Raw genomic sequence first — 14,584 nt, forward strand, 5'->3', positions numbered from 1 at the left:
TATCATAGCGTGAGAAAGCTTGTCATATGAAACCCAGGCAGGCACCAATAAAGCTGGAGGCTGTTTTGATGTTGTCAGCTAGGGGCACGATTTCTAACCAGGGAAGAGGCTGTGTCAGGGCGTACCACTCTCTACAGACAATTGATCAACTATCGTTCTATCTCTGCACGTAATTATGGGAGAGACCCTGTCCTCTGGGGTTGGCTTCTTATCTAGTCACCATATCCACACTCATGCGAGGTTATCCTTCTTCTGACTTCTTGCTTGCTATTCATTTTGATTTAGATCTAGTGACAGTCTTTTGAAGATCGGGCGTGGTTCTTTTATCCAGAAGCACGGGTCCCCCGGGACTTGTATGGCCTCTCGATCCCTCCGTCCTCGTCGCTTTCACTCATCATCATGCGACGAATAGTATTCTGGTACAGCAAATATCCCGCGCTCGGAGACCAAGTTCTGTCCAGATCACTCTATCAAGCATCCCATGGAAGGGATAGCGCAAGCCATAAAGCAGAGCCACAGTACCCATAAATGCCAGTTGACACTTGCCCTCGCTATAGCATTTCATCCTGGCCAAATGGACTCAATTGCAGTTGAACGCCCTCCGCCCGTGTGGATGACAGGCTGGGCGATCGGGGTAATCCTTTGACACAGCCAAGGCGCTGGATATGTGTAAACAGCGGTGAGCTGATTTCAGTGGGAGTTGGGATAGGCATCATTGCAGCAGCCAGTACTCTACTGGTTAATAAATATCTCTATAAGTTAGAACTCTAAGAATATTTAAGATAATCAATTATAAGTATTTTTTCTATACCACGGTCAGGTATAAATAGAGAGTCTAAGCTGACTAGTTCCTAGCGGTCAGGTTAAGATGAGGGTCCTTAACCTGGCCTGACCTAGTCATTACCTACTCTAGATATAAAGATAGATGATTATAAGAATAAAAAGATATAAAGAAGAAGATATAGAGACATAAGTTCTAGGGGTTCAAATGCCTTATTTTTGGCCGCCCTAGGCTGGTACTTACAGGCACGATAATATCCCTATGACCCTCCTGCTGTGGTGCCCGGTCTGTTGACCCCCTGTCACCCGCTAGTTGGTTGGGCAGCACCAGTCAGCAGACACGCTACAAATCACATCGTCTATCTGACGGGCTACGACCGTCAGCAATAGAAGAGTCATCTCCTCCTGCATCAGTCTCTTAGACACACCTGAGGTATTCGCCCCAGTCTGTTTTAGCCAATGAATTCTCTGAGAGTTTGGTTGAACTTCTCAACTTTCTACAGCCCCGTCTAGATCTTCTGCGATTTCCAATACGATATGCCAATTGACAGCAAAGGATGTGGTATGCTGTGTGAAGCCTGCCAGGAAATCTTTCGCGGGCAGCAGATCCTGAGTACTTTTCGGACGACATCTGACGACCAGTCGTCCGATTGGAAGCCCCAGACCCATCACTCCTCTCTGCAGTCCTTTGTCAATGCCTCGGACTCGGGTTGTCCTGTCTGTTATGAGTTCCGGTCTTCAATAGGAGAAAACCGTTTAGAGATATTCTCAGGTTTTTCCACATCGGACGAGTTCTCGTATTGGACATTTGAACATCGAGAAGGTGGTGGATATAACCTTAGCCTTGATCTTCATGCGGACTACGACAACCTCATCGAAGAGTGCTTGCGCCTGCACCTCCAAGTCTTTCCACTTCAAAGTATGTTGATCGAGAAAATGTCTTCTGGGTTTGGTAGAGGTACTTATAACGCTTTTTAGTCTATGATGGACCAACGGAAAACAACTCCCTACTTGTAGGTGATAGCACCGCTTCAGATGCCGCATTTACTCAAGCATTCAAATGGTACAAAGATTGTCTTTCCATGCATACGGCGTGTAATTCCAGTAGCCATTACCTGCCTTCAAGACTTCTCAGTCTCTCTGAGACCGACGCAGAGACTATTAGATTGATTACTACGGAAACCGAAAGAAAGGTTATAGGGTGCTACGCAACACTCAGTCACTCTTGGGGCGATTCAAACATCCCCACTCTTCTGTCTTCAACGCTTGATTCGTTCAAGCAGAACATCTCCCTCGAGTTACTGCCAAGAACCTTTATAGAGGCAATTGCCGTCTGTCGCCGGTTTTCAATACCTTATCTGTGGATTGACTCCCTCTGCATCATCCAAGACTCTGTAGCCGATTGGCGCGCCGAAGCCGCGTCGATGGAAGGCGTCTACAGCAACAGCAGGCTCAATATCATGGCCACTGCTTCTCGAAACAGCCACGAGGGGCTCTTCCGATCACGCGACCCGAGACATCTCGCACTTTGCATCGTCGAGTCGGAATGGACCGATGCCGGGAATGATCGATTCATTATTGTGCAAGATGAGATGTGGCAAATGGAGATGACGGACGCGCCTCTCAACCAGCGAGGCTGGGTCCTCCAGGAACGCATCCTACCGCCGCGCGCCCTGCACTATGGCGAGCACCAGCTACTCTGGGAATGCCGAGAGCTAGACGCATGCGAGAAATATCCAACAGGCCTGCCAAAAGTCTTGCGTAATATCTTTACGGGAGTCAAGATCACCGATCCAGTGGCCTACCGAATTTACGAACACGGCTGGAAAACTAGAAATAGGGACAGTGTTGACCAAGAGAAACGCTTGGAGACGGCGATAGACTCTGCGTACGAGCTTTGGAGGCGCTGGATCTGCACGTACAGCAGCATGCGGTTCACTCGGTACTCGGACCGGCTCATCGCCTTCAGCGGGCTCGCCAGTCGCATGCGGGCCATCCTCCGAGACGAATATGTCGCAGGATTATGGCGGTCCAGGCTCATTGACGAGCTGCTATGGTTTACCTTCGGCCATGGCTCGATTGAGTACGAGCTCAAGCCTTACCGGCCGCCCGACGGCGGTGCACCTAGCTGGTCATGGGCGTCTCTCACCGGAGAAATCATCACTAGCAATGTCGATCAGTTTACCAGCAAGGTCTATCACCTTGATCTGAAATCGGTCAATGTGACGCCAGTTTTCGGGAGAGAGGACGATGCTAACAACAATAATACAGGCGCCATATTGGACGGCCAGATCCGGATAAAAGGATTTCTCAAGCGAGCAACCCTACTCAAAACAGTATATCACATGCCAGAAGAAGACTATGAGGCTCCTGCGACGATATATAGTGTTGAAATTGATGGGATGCAACCATGCAACCCATATGTCGACGAGCACATGGCAAATCGGGACTCAATGGGGATTGTCGTCCTGCCTGTGCTTACAAATTGGGAGGACTCGGATTCGGATCCGAAGAACAAAGAACTGCATGTATTGCTGCTTCGGAGGCCAGCCGAATTGCCTAGAGGGTTCTATGCGAGGGTAGGCTATGTGTCCGGGCCAGAAAAGAAGTTCTCTGGCAGCCAGTTGGGTGACTTTTTTTGCAACCACCAGACTGCTGTCTCAGCGCAAGGAAATGGAGGAGGCGGTACGGGGTTTCGAAATACGCTGCGAAAGCTGGTCAAGGCAAAAGAGCCGAGTAGATCAGGAGGCTCATGGCCAAAACTTGGGGACGAAAAGCTGTACCTTCCAGGTGCCTATGGGGAGTTCATCCTTGTTTAAAGATCGTCTGAAAGAAGAGCTCTGAATATTATCAATAATTTTATGATGCAGAATGTTCAACGAGTCACTTGTCAAAAACGTGCGCAAGCATGTTCCATTATCAACCTTTACCATCTACGCAACATGGTTTTAGCCTGGAACAAGGTTACGCTATCCGAAGATAATCGCACTTGTCACTCCCCGAAAATCGGAAGACAAGGAAAACCTTCTCAGGCATATGTGAGCAGGAAAAACCCAGACTACAAAGAAGGTGGATATGACGCCCAGCAGGATACGCTTTTTCATAGTAAATTGGTAAAGGCTGACAAAGATGGAACAAGTTAGGTTCTACCCAGAGAGAATCCGCACTAATCCACACCAAATGACACTCTGACACCAATCTTCCCTTGGGTCCCATACAACTGTTCCAACACAGCCATATATCGTGAATTATTTCGTTTATATAATGTTCAAAAGGAAGTTCCACGTGACCCAACCACTGCACGAAGTAAGGGTTACACTTACCTCGTATTTCCAGGTATAAAGCAGAAGAAACCTCCTCATCATATTCTCCCAGATTATCTCCAGTAGACCAACTATCTACACATCCCCACCATCAAGTCTATAGTCAACAAAATGCAAATCACCATCCTCCCCGCCTCCTCCAAAACCGCCCAAGCAACCATCCGCTCCCTCCTCTCCACCCCCACCAACACTAACCTCCACATCCGCGGCCTCTACCGCGATCCCACCCGCGCCCCACCCGAGTTCACCTCCCACCCTAACTTCCACGCCACCCACGGCGACATCCGCGATGCGAGCACCCTAGATTTGGCTGGCACAGACGCCCTCTTCGCCATGACGCCCCCGAATTATAGCGTGGATGATATCTTCCAGTGGGCGAGGGATGCGTCGGAGAATACGAAGGCTGCTATTGTGCGTAGTTCGGTGAAGAGGGTTGTGTTATTGTCGAGTGTGGGGGCGGAGTTTGAGGCTGGAACAGTTAGTTTATTCGTTATACATATACATACATTATTCCTTGGAAAGGGAAGAAGCAAGGCAAAGCTAATGATGACAGGGCGAAATCCGAACAAACCACATCGCGGAGCAAGTCCTACGCGATGCAGCACCGGAAGTGGTCATTGTACGCGCAGCGTATTTTATGGAGAATTGGGCGGGAGGAGTCAGTTCTGTTAAGGATCAAGAGAACCCGTATTTCGAGTCGGCTATTACGCCGGTTGAGTATGAAATACCAATGGTGTGTACTGACTTACCTTCTTATGCGCTGTTGAAGTTGCTTTTGTTTTCTTCCACGCGGTTCCTAGAGCAAAGGGTATATCTAACTCCGACAGGTCGCCGCCAAAGATATCGGAGAAGCATGCGCAACTCATCTCCTTGGCCCATCTCTCCCAGAGAGCCCGTATATCTTCGAACTGCACGGGCCAAAAACATACAGTGTCCTCGATGTGCAGCGTGCGTTTCAAGACGCCACTGGCAAAGATGTAGCCGTCAGGCCTGTGGAGAAGCAAGACCTCTCTGCTTTCTTTGGACGGTTTCTACCCCCCGCGCTGGTGGGGCCGTTTGTGGAGATGACGGTGGGGTTTCTTCCTGGGGGCGTGATGGTTCAAGGTAATGCCGGTGTGGAGAAGAGGGTGAAGAAGGGGAGGATGGGTTTGGGGGAGGTTATTGGGGGATGGTTTGAGGGTTCGACTTGATACTGAGCTGTTATGCTGATACTCGTGGAGGTGGGTTGTTAAAAGTGCAGTCATATCAAGACAGCCTTAGCCTATTACCTATCACTATATCTCGCTTGGATCAATACAAACCACAAGATCAACCCGAATCACAATAAGAAAGACAAAAGTCAGTAGTCAAGAGTTAAATAAAGGTAGCAGAAAAGAATGTGTGACATCAAGAAGCACAGGTTAAGCCCACTGCTTCCCACTCCAAATCCCCCCCACCATCCACATCCAATAATCCCTCCCCTTCATCAACCACACCACAAACCCCGGAACCTTATACCCCATCAAAGCCCCCACACCCTTACTCTTCCCAATCGGCACAAGCTGACCCTCGCGTGTATCCTCCTTGAAGATCTTATCGCCCCCCACCGTGCTTTCATCCCTCCCACAAGCGATCAGCAGATCGTGCCGCACGTTCGCCCCTAACACAGGCACCGCAGCAACAATGTTGTGCACCGCCGGTCGGGCATACGTCGAGCAGTCGCCGATGGCGTAGACTCTTGTGCCGGCTCGTTCGACGCGTAGTGTAGAGGGGTTGGTTTCGACTCGTCTGTCGTCGGCGCGTAGGAGTGACGCGTCTAGAAAGCCTGTGTTTGGGGTTGTTCCTGTGGCGGGGATGTACAGGTCTGCGGTGAGGGTGCGGCCGTCGTCGAGAGTGACTGTTGTTGGCACTGTCAGATGGGTGTCTGCTGCGCCCGCGGCGGGGGGGTCAATGGACACCACGCGCGTGTTAGTCAAGACGGTCACGCCGAGTTTGGCGAGGAGGGACTGTGCGCGCGCGGCGAGAGACGGCCGCAGATGGGGCAGCAGATGCGGGCCAGACGTCACCAGCGTGATGCGCACTTTGGCGGTGGCAGGGGAGGAAGAGCGGCCGTTGAGGTGCTCGCCTAGTTCGCCGGCTGTTTCGACGCCTGCGGGCCCGCCGCCGGCGATGAGGATTGTTTTGGTGTTGGGGAGGGCTTGGCGCAGGGCGGTCCAGCTTTGGCGGAGGAAGGGGGTGTCGCTTGTGAGGCCTAGGAGGGGGGAGGGGGTGGAGGCGCCTGTTGCGACGATGAGGGCGTAGTAGGTGAGAGTGTTGGTTTCGTTGGTGACGAGGGAGATGGTTATCTGGCGGTTCGTGTGGTCTAGGTGCGTGGCTGTGCCGTGGAGGAAGAGGAAGTTCTCTGATGGGTATTGGGCGAAGGATTTGGGGATGGAGACGAAGAGCTTGTCTTGGGGGAACATGTCGTCTGAGATTAGGGCTCGCGGGCAGGCTGGGCGGTTGACGACTTCGGTGGACGGGCTGACGAGAATGACCTGGTAGGTTGATTTGTCGGGGAGTTGGGGAATGGTGTGTTTGAGGATGTGGTGGGCGCTGGAAATGCCCCCGTAGGAGCCTCCTACGACGACGATGTTTTTCTTGTCGGTGGACATGGTGGTCAGTTAACACGCGACGTTGGTGGTTGGAAGTTGATCGGCAGGAGGATGATCTACGTATGGTCGACCCGAGTATTTATTCCTAAACACACACGCCAACCTTCTTTGTTTCATTCCCGACCAAGCTGCACGGACAACTGCGCTGACCAAGCTTGACAAACGAACCGACTGAACGGGTCGATGCTTTGTTTGAGGCATGAGATAGCTGGCGCCACGTCCCAAGCGGGTTAGGGCTTACGGTCTCAAGGGAAACTTTGGCAGCAGCAGCACGAAGATCTATGGACCGGCACCATCAAAGCCCGAGCCCCGAAGAATGACCAATCTGTTGTCTCTCAATGAACAGGATCGACCACAGGGACCAAGTTCTTGTGCTGGAGTCTGATGAAACAGGCACGACACGAGCACGGGGATCATTTCGGCTGGGGTGCACCGTCTACGCCGGTCTGACGAGGTGGTTGAACTGGGGGCAGGTCGCACAGAATGTTCCAGTCTGCAGAAACAAGATGTTATTTTTGGGGAAAATGTGTCACAAGCACGGCGAACGGAGATGAAGACTGTCGTGTCATGTCTTGATTCGGTAATCGTGCATGGGTCAATCTATGGTGCCTGTCCTGGGTTATGAAAACCGATCCCAGCCCAGGATGGTTCTCTCTGAAGAACACGCGACAAACTTGCACACAATCAAGAATCGTCTCAAGAATCCACCGACGTCTTCCGCAACACAATCGCCAGTTTGCCCTTATCCACCGGCTTTCCCAGACCCAAGCCATCTTCGCCATAATAATACACCCGCCACAACCCTAAGACCACCTCATCGTCCGGCCCCTCCTCCTGCATGTGGGGCTCCGAATCGCTCACCCGCATCACGATCCATTTGAAGCTCCCGTCCAGTATGATCGACTCCTCGTCGTCGGCTGCCAGATCAAACGGCCCGCTCAAATTCGCCTCGCGCTCCTCGCGACTCCCCCATTTCAGCTCCCGCGTCTGCGCATCCACATACACCCATCGCACCTGCGGCGGCTGCTCGTTACTGACTGTCACCAACCCAGCCAGATTGTCGTCTTCGAAGTCCGGGTTCTTGAAGAAGTGCCCGTTGAAGGGGGTCATAGACGGGGACGGTCGCTTCGTGACGTACATCTACATGGACAGCGTCAGCTGGGCTGGAAGCTAGCTAGCAAGCAATCTAGCTAGTAATGTGGACCGGGCAGCGAAACCTTATGGTCCGAGCCAAGATACAGGCGTGCATTGTGCACCTGGGCCCGTTCGTCCTCCTTTCCCGCCAAGAGGTCGCAAGTGGACTGGATGTGGAAAGGGGTCTTGCGGGCAGTGTCCTTGCGCTTCTGCTCCGAGTCCTGCGCGCCACGACTCGCTTCATTCAGGCCGTAGATCGTCGGGATCATGGCTGACATCATGGCGACTCCGATGACCATATTGGCGTTGTTTTGCGTACCACGGTTCGTATGGGGTTTGAGAGGGAAAAGGATGGATCATTGACACCACGAGCTTTCTTGACACTGGGAGAACTGTCACCATTTAATACCCACTCTGGTGTGACGGCTGGTCGACAATCCGCGTTCGGTTAGGGCTGCGCGGGAGATACGACTTACCGCACCGGTTGCTTGGAGATGGACCAACGCGGAAGGTGACATCGCGGCTGTCTCAAGATTCTGTGAATCATCTACTGTCTTCTTTCCGATTCGACCCTACCTATATCTATAAGCGGACTGCGCTCGCACCACACTGCACCGCACCCAGCACACACCGCAGACTGCCAATTCCCCTCCTTCAACCACACCCCCTCCGACTCCCAGTCAACCTACACAATGCCCGATACCGCCACCGTCAAAGATCCCAAGTACGTACTATCCACTTTCTACCCCCCATCATCACCCCGGGCAGGTCTAACCCAGTGACTCCAGCCAAGCGGCCGACGCCGGCGGTGAAGGCGGCGATGAGGGCATCGACGACGACATTGGACCCTTCCCCGTCGGACCCTGGGGCGACCGTGGCGTCACGTCCCCCAAGGCTGGCACCAAAAAGCCCAAGGCCAAGGAGTCGAGTCTCAACGTGCGGATCAATCTCGATTTGAGAGCTGATGTGGCTTTGGAACTGCATGCCGTGATTCAGGGTGATATTACTATTGGGTTGTTTTAGTGGTATCTTGGGCTGTTTGGTAGAGGTGCTCTGGTTTACGTATTTAACAAGGTCTTACTTGTCTCTTGTAGAATACCTACCATGGCTGTTTCCCTTGGTTGAAGAGGGTTGAAGCAGCCTCGGCAATATATATATTCGACCCGGTGTCTGTTGTTATCCATTGTGGGCCTCAGATGATTACAATTGATAGTGTAGCTGGGATCAGCATTCCACAGACATACCAGAAGTAATCCGAGGACGATCATTGTATGAATAACATTCAATTAATCCCCACGCCTTCGTGGTAGACATGATATAGACACCTCAGGCTACATATTCCCGTTTGCGGAAACCCCATATTTCAGTCACCAACAACCAATGAAACGTGACAACACAAGGCGGTCAGTCAGCTGCAACCATCACAAGAGACATTCTGCCGCCTTATCGACACATTCCTGACACCTTCATCAACCCTTCCATTTGACAGAACATCTGGCATCATTTCGATTGTTACTTTTTGAGTAGTATATCTATCGATAGTTTATATCAGTCAATTATTTGAAGACGTATAGCTGGAGGGTGCTGACTGTTGACCATATCGATCATTCTATGACGTCGTCGCCTGATCGATAAGCGCAACGCCATGGCCCGCTCGCTGGACGAACTCCATGAGCGAACACGCAAACTTAATCTTCGAGATACATCGAGCGCCGAGGAATCTTCATCGGAAGATACGACGCGGGAATGCAAGTGTCAGCAGTCTTCTTCCACGGGACGGTGCGCACAATGTCCCCGCCACCCTACGCCACAGCATGATGCACCATCAGACACGAAGGATACAGCCGAGGAGCCAAAACCAACAGGCTCTCATGTAGACCCGTCATGTCGATGTATTGAATGCAAGGTCGACAGGGATGAAACGGAACCGGAACAGCCACCTGGGACCGAATCCGCGCCACCAGACGAAGGAGGCACTGCGCTGGACGAGGGGGACGAAAAAGAGGCAGAGAAAGAAGACGAAAAGGAAGACGAAGAGGAACGAACAATAACGTTAGAAGAGCTGTTAGAGTACCGGGAGAAGCAAGGTCTGAACCCCGGCGATTATCTGCTCGAGTTCGGATTTGCGTTCCCTGAGGAGAGGGAGGTGGATCTGAATGTGCAGATCGAGGGGGACTTTTCGGTGACTGTGTTGTGAGTTTATCCTGAATTCTTTTCTTCTTGTTTTGGTTTGCGTACTGACTTTTGGCAGGATGTGAGTGGCTGGTAGGTTCTGCGAGGGACTGCATGGGATTAAAGGTGCGTGGCGAGGGATATAGCTGGTTTGTAAATATGGGATTTAAGATACCAGAGTTCAATTGTGCATATGCTTATGGATGTTCTAGCTATTTTAAGTGACTGGCTTCAGTTAAAGCAAATAAGTCGACTTCGCTAGGGATCGCGGTTTTGCAATGAAGGGATATACATGATAACACTCGGTATTTTCGATAGAAACTACATGCTGCAGACATTATGACTTATAGAATGACACCCTTGGGCTTCGTAAGTTATTTATATTTAATACAACACTATACATATATCCGTCTTAGTATACAACAGCTACTACACCAAATTGGTGACCAGCACGTTGGGGGGCTTGAACTGACTTCTACATCAACACTTTACTCTAGATCATCAAGATCCTGAGGGGGATCCCCGTCTCGATCGACCCATATCTCAATGCTTTCGACCTCCCACGTCACCTGCCTCGTCCCCCATGGCACAGTCCGATAAACCTCTTGATCATCGCCCCCCACGTCTTGTGTAAATACCCCCATCGAAAGACACTCGTCGAGCACCAGGGCAGCGCCATGCCCCGGCTCCCCAAATACTAAATCCCCGTCACGGACGCTCCAGCCCGGCCGGCCCAGAATCCCGTCAAACCGCCGGACCACAGGCGACAACTGAAACAGCAGAGTGCTTTTCTCCACGGGCTCGTCGCCGTACGGTTCCTGCGCCGGAGTGATCGCCCTACCATCCTCAACAGGGTCAAGTACAAATACCCCAAAAACGACCCTGTCGCCCGTTGACGGATCTGTCCCGGAAACGAGGAAAACGCCCTGACGGGGCTCCCCCCGTATCATGCGCTCTAACCCAGTGGCATCCAGGCCCTCCATCTGGTTGACATCCCAACTATACTCATCGCGCAGGGTGAAGCGGCCGAAATACATGTCGCGCAAGAGCATCATGGTCAGCAAGCCGAACACCGGCGCCGTCAATATGCGTCCAAAATGGGGAACGACCCGCCGCGGAAAATCGTGATCATCGGAGTCCGCCACCACGTCCAACAGAACGCGGTCCAAGGCGTAGAAAGCGGTAGGCTACACAAGGACAATTTCCAAAATCAGCCACTCCACTCAGACCTAAAAATCACAAAGAAAACAGCCCAAACTCACCAGCATCGCGCAACCATCCTCGAACATCTCATACGTGATGCCAGCCCTCGCATCGCGACAGAACGTCCGCACCACACACTCCGCCACCTCATCGAGCCCACGCAGTCGCTCCTCCTCCCCAATACCTGTTACCACCACATGCGAAAAGACCAGCCACCGCGCCAGCGCTCGAAAATCCGCCTGATCAATACTCAGATGGTGCAGCCGCACCTCATCCCCATGCAGCTCGCGCGCCAACGGGATGAACTTCTCCATATTCGGCTGCGCAAAAGGGATATAGTCGTCCCAATCCCAGGGCATACAGAAGCCGAGGACCTCGAGCAGATGGTGGAACATCTCGTCGCCCTCGTCGTCGCGATTACACTGCGCGTAGTCTAGCTCGCTCTTGCGCCACCAGGGGAGTTCGAAGGCGCGCTGCATCGCGCGCCGCCGGGCCTCGTCCTCGTCGTGGGGCAGTCTCTTCCCGTCTGTCCCCCGCGCTAGACTCTGGAAGAGGACCCGTCGCTCGTCGGCTGGCGTGCGCGCCCGGCAGCGGCTGCCCATGGGGTACACCAGGTACTTGTCACTTGGGAGAAGCCAGCCGAGTGCGCGCCGGAACTGCGCTAGTGTTAGAGGAGGGCTAGGCTCGTCCTGCGGGCCTAGTAGGAAGTTGTGGAAGGGGATCCCCGCGGCGTAGAGTAGACTGCGGTATAGGATTGGGGTGACCTCAGGGAAGAGCGTGAGTGGGGAGTCTGAGGCTGCGAAGAGCGCTGGGAGGGCCGACTGCGGTAGGGTATTTGGTTCGGTGGTCGTATCGCTGTAGCGGTTGAAGTGGTGCATTATAATTTCCCTTGTGCTGTCGGAGTCACCTCGCATGCAATCGGTGAGACGCTTTAGGATGATGTCGGGTGTCATGAGCCCGTCGCGGGCCCAGGCGTCCACGTCGAACATGTATTCCCAGTCGTTGGGCATGCTGGGTGCTGGTGTTGTTTCTGGTATTGAATGTTGGGTGGGAAGAAGAAAGATGTTGCTGTTAAATGTGGCTCAAGCTGTTTCTTTTGAGCTGACTCTTAGTGATAGGGAGGCCTTGGTGGTGACGATCATGGAGCTTGATTGGTGAATTCGTCAGAGGGTGGATGGCATAGCCTGGTACGTGGGTCCACGTCAGCCGCACGTATCGGTTAGATGCCGGGAATGGCTGTGCATGGTTCCGTAGTGGAGGATTTCCTTTTATAGAAAAGATGAGGCTGAGATTGGCTATCGGCGACTGTAATGGGCTCCGGATAGGACAATGTTTTGTATTTCTCAATGTAGCTAAGGCGACGTTGAGTTAGGGCTTGGGATGTCACTGACGGCCACATATTTTCCTGCCGTGCAAAATCCATCTACATCATGCATTGTTGTCTGCCAATTTAGCACCAGGAAAACTACTCATTTATTATAGATCGCAGGGATTAGGTATCAACTTCCGGGGAACTTCGCCCGACGCCAACTCATCATCTGCCGATAGTCTATAGTTGAGTGCATACATGAGCTCATGAGCCATTCACATCAACAAAGCGTTGGCCTACCGTCTACTCTGGCAATCCGGCTATAAACCCCCCAACTGGAACCCTGAACTGTCAACTCAAACGGACCGAGGTTATCAGATTCGAGACGCGGAGGTCTTTCCCCTACAGGCAAGACACACGAGTCCTCAACCAGGTTCATCCCATGCACGCCCGCGGATTAACCATCCTCGACCATGCGTACAACCAGAGTATCGGGTACGTGCCAAGCAAGTCAACCAAGAATTGCATGCCAACGAGCAAATCATAGTGAACCCAAAACCACGGTTCAGTATTGCACGGTTCAACCACCCCATCATCAGATCTTCCCATCAGTTTATCTGGCACCTCGGCTAGCTCTCCCGGCCAACATATCGGCCGATATTTCGCAAGGCGCAACCGAGCTGGTGAGTTGGAGTTGAACTCTATTCCTAGCTTTATCTGGAGCTCATTGGAGCTCCCCTGCCATTTAGCGAAACAAACCTGGTCATGATGTCAGTCGTCCGGCCCCAGCTAAAGTTTAACCCAATGGCCGCTCTCATCTACGCTCGTCCGGAGGTCGTGCGAGAAGATCTAGCCGAGGCTGGATGAATATGAAGATGTGGCAGAAACATAAATACTTAATCCTGTGTCGATCAGAACGATTCTATCTGCATGACTTTCCTATCATCCACACCAGACTGATCCAACCACATCAACACCACCACATCATCACCACCACATCAAACCACCTCTGTGACAAAACCACATATAAAGACGGGAATAAATTATACAAGATGCCCGTCCCTCGCCCCTCCGCCCTCATCCTCCTCTACCCAGGCTTCAACACCCTCGACATCAACGGCCCCTCCGAAATCTTTTACAACGCTGGCATCACCACGACCCTCGCCGCGCAAGATGACCTGACCACCTCCCAAGAGCAAATCACCATCAAGCGCACCATCGACCTCACCGAAGCCCACCGTCGCCTCGATGAATTCGACCTCCTCGTTATCCCTGGCTCCCGCACCCTAGACACAAGCACACACAACTCCGACATCCTCGACATCCTGTCCGCCTTTTCCCGCCTCGCCCGCAAGACCACCTCCTCCTCCCCACTCGCCTCCCCCGTCTCCTCCCCACTCCCCTCGCCATCCGACTCTAGCTCCTCCTCTCCCTCCCCCACCCGGTCCAACGAGCGCTCCATCCTAACAGGCGCCAACGCATCCCACCTCCTGGCAGAATCAGGCTTGCTAGACGGCCTCTCCGCAACAGCACACAGGCTCGCCCTACCACAGCTGCGCGGCGCCGTCGACGACTACCAGGAGCGGAACTGCGGTGCGAGCGGCACGACAGTCCTGCCGGGGCGGGGGTCCTCAGAAAAGTTGCTTTACGTGGATGGGGGCCTCACGGCTGGGGGGGTGCGCGTGCTGACTACGACAGGGCCGTCTGGGATGCTCGATGCGGCGCTTTATATGGTGATGAGGGTGTTGGGGAAGGCTGAGGCGGAGGAGGCGTCTGTGTTTATGGGGCATCCTTGGCAGGTGGATGTTTAGTTTTCTTTTCTTTTTTTGCCTTTGTCGTATGTTATTATGTGATACCAGATTTTATATGCATCAGTTATATCCAATGTTCACTTTGAGATTTGTCCATGGATTGTGTGTGTAAAGGCATAAGTAGATGGTTGAATGTAGGAGAACGGCTCTGTAAGGACAACGTAATGTTGCCCTCAATTTGCCATACTGTTGTATAGGTCGGGCACATGCTGTACTAATCGT

The 14,584-nt window shown here is 52.6% G+C and overlaps 8 protein-coding genes across 8 annotated transcripts; 5 read left to right on the forward strand and 3 right to left on the reverse strand.

Moving 5' to 3' along the window:
• Nucleotides 1–1,317: 1,317 nt before the first annotated feature.
• On the forward strand, nucleotides 1,318–3,599 carry BDW47DRAFT_132512 (HET domain-containing protein; the record flags this gene model as incomplete). Its single annotated transcript, XM_024817571.1, has 2 exons — nucleotides 1,318–1,699; nucleotides 2,101–3,599. 2 exons carry the CDS (start codon nucleotides 1,318–1,320, stop codon nucleotides 3,597–3,599), a joined length of 1,881 nt encoding a protein of 626 aa, XP_024670926.1.
• Nucleotides 3,600–4,214: 615 nt separating this feature from the next.
• Nucleotides 4,215–5,293, forward strand: BDW47DRAFT_126825 (NAD(P)-binding protein; the record flags this gene model as incomplete). The annotated part of the gene is made up of 3 exons (XM_024816617.1): nucleotides 4,215–4,514; nucleotides 4,657–4,836; nucleotides 4,931–5,293. The coding sequence occupies 3 exons, from the start codon at nucleotides 4,215–4,217 to the stop codon at nucleotides 5,291–5,293; spliced, it is 843 nt and encodes a 280-aa protein (XP_024670927.1).
• A 210-nt stretch (nucleotides 5,294–5,503) lies between these two features.
• Nucleotides 5,504–6,791, reverse strand: BDW47DRAFT_132514 (NAD(P)/FAD-dependent oxidoreductase; the record flags this gene model as incomplete). Its single annotated transcript, XM_024817572.1, has 1 exon — nucleotides 5,504–6,791. The coding sequence occupies exon 1, from the start codon at nucleotides 6,731–6,733 to the stop codon at nucleotides 5,504–5,506; it is 1,230 nt and encodes a 409-aa protein (XP_024670928.1). The 5' UTR covers nucleotides 6,734–6,791.
• Nucleotides 6,792–7,429: 638 nt separating this feature from the next.
• Nucleotides 7,430–8,166, reverse strand: BDW47DRAFT_126827 (uncharacterized protein; the record flags this gene model as incomplete). The annotated part of the gene is made up of 2 exons (XM_024816618.1): nucleotides 7,430–7,873; nucleotides 7,951–8,166. The coding sequence occupies 2 exons, from the start codon at nucleotides 8,164–8,166 to the stop codon at nucleotides 7,430–7,432; spliced, it is 660 nt and encodes a 219-aa protein (XP_024670929.1).
• Nucleotides 8,167–8,559: 393 nt separating this feature from the next.
• BDW47DRAFT_126828 (uncharacterized protein) lies at nucleotides 8,560–8,890 on the forward strand (the record flags this gene model as incomplete). The annotated part of the gene is made up of 2 exons (XM_024816619.1): nucleotides 8,560–8,591; nucleotides 8,656–8,890. The coding sequence occupies 2 exons, from the start codon at nucleotides 8,560–8,562 to the stop codon at nucleotides 8,888–8,890; spliced, it is 267 nt and encodes an 88-aa protein (XP_024670930.1).
• Nucleotides 8,891–9,384: 494 nt separating this feature from the next.
• Nucleotides 9,385–10,408, forward strand: BDW47DRAFT_107926 (uncharacterized protein). The gene is made up of 2 exons (XM_024813110.1): nucleotides 9,385–10,060; nucleotides 10,119–10,408. Exons 1-2 carry the CDS (start codon nucleotides 9,513–9,515, stop codon nucleotides 10,123–10,125), a joined length of 555 nt encoding a protein of 184 aa, XP_024670931.1. The 5' UTR covers nucleotides 9,385–9,512; the 3' UTR covers nucleotides 10,126–10,408.
• Nucleotides 10,409–10,527: 119 nt separating this feature from the next.
• BDW47DRAFT_132517 (uncharacterized protein) lies at nucleotides 10,528–12,666 on the reverse strand (the record flags this gene model as incomplete). Its single annotated transcript, XM_024817573.1, has 2 exons — nucleotides 11,302–12,666; nucleotides 10,528–11,226 (listed from the first exon to the last, which is right to left on the reverse strand). The coding sequence occupies exons 1-2, from the start codon at nucleotides 12,250–12,252 to the stop codon at nucleotides 10,528–10,530; spliced, it is 1,650 nt and encodes a 549-aa protein (XP_024670932.1). The 5' UTR covers nucleotides 12,253–12,666.
• Nucleotides 12,667–13,363: 697 nt separating this feature from the next.
• On the forward strand, nucleotides 13,364–14,432 carry BDW47DRAFT_107928 (uncharacterized protein). Its single transcript, XM_024813111.1, has one exon. The coding sequence runs from the start codon at nucleotides 13,415–13,417 to the stop codon at nucleotides 14,360–14,362; it is 948 nt and encodes a 315-aa protein (XP_024670933.1). The 5' UTR covers nucleotides 13,364–13,414; the 3' UTR covers nucleotides 14,363–14,432.
• Nucleotides 14,433–14,584: the final 152 nt, after the last annotated feature.

This window comes from Aspergillus candidus (genome assembly GCF_002847045.1).
Source record: "Aspergillus candidus strain CBS 102.13 unplaced genomic scaffold BDW47scaffold_31, whole genome shotgun sequence".
Taxonomy (NCBI): Eukaryota; Fungi; Ascomycota; class Eurotiomycetes; order Eurotiales; family Aspergillaceae; genus Aspergillus; species Aspergillus candidus.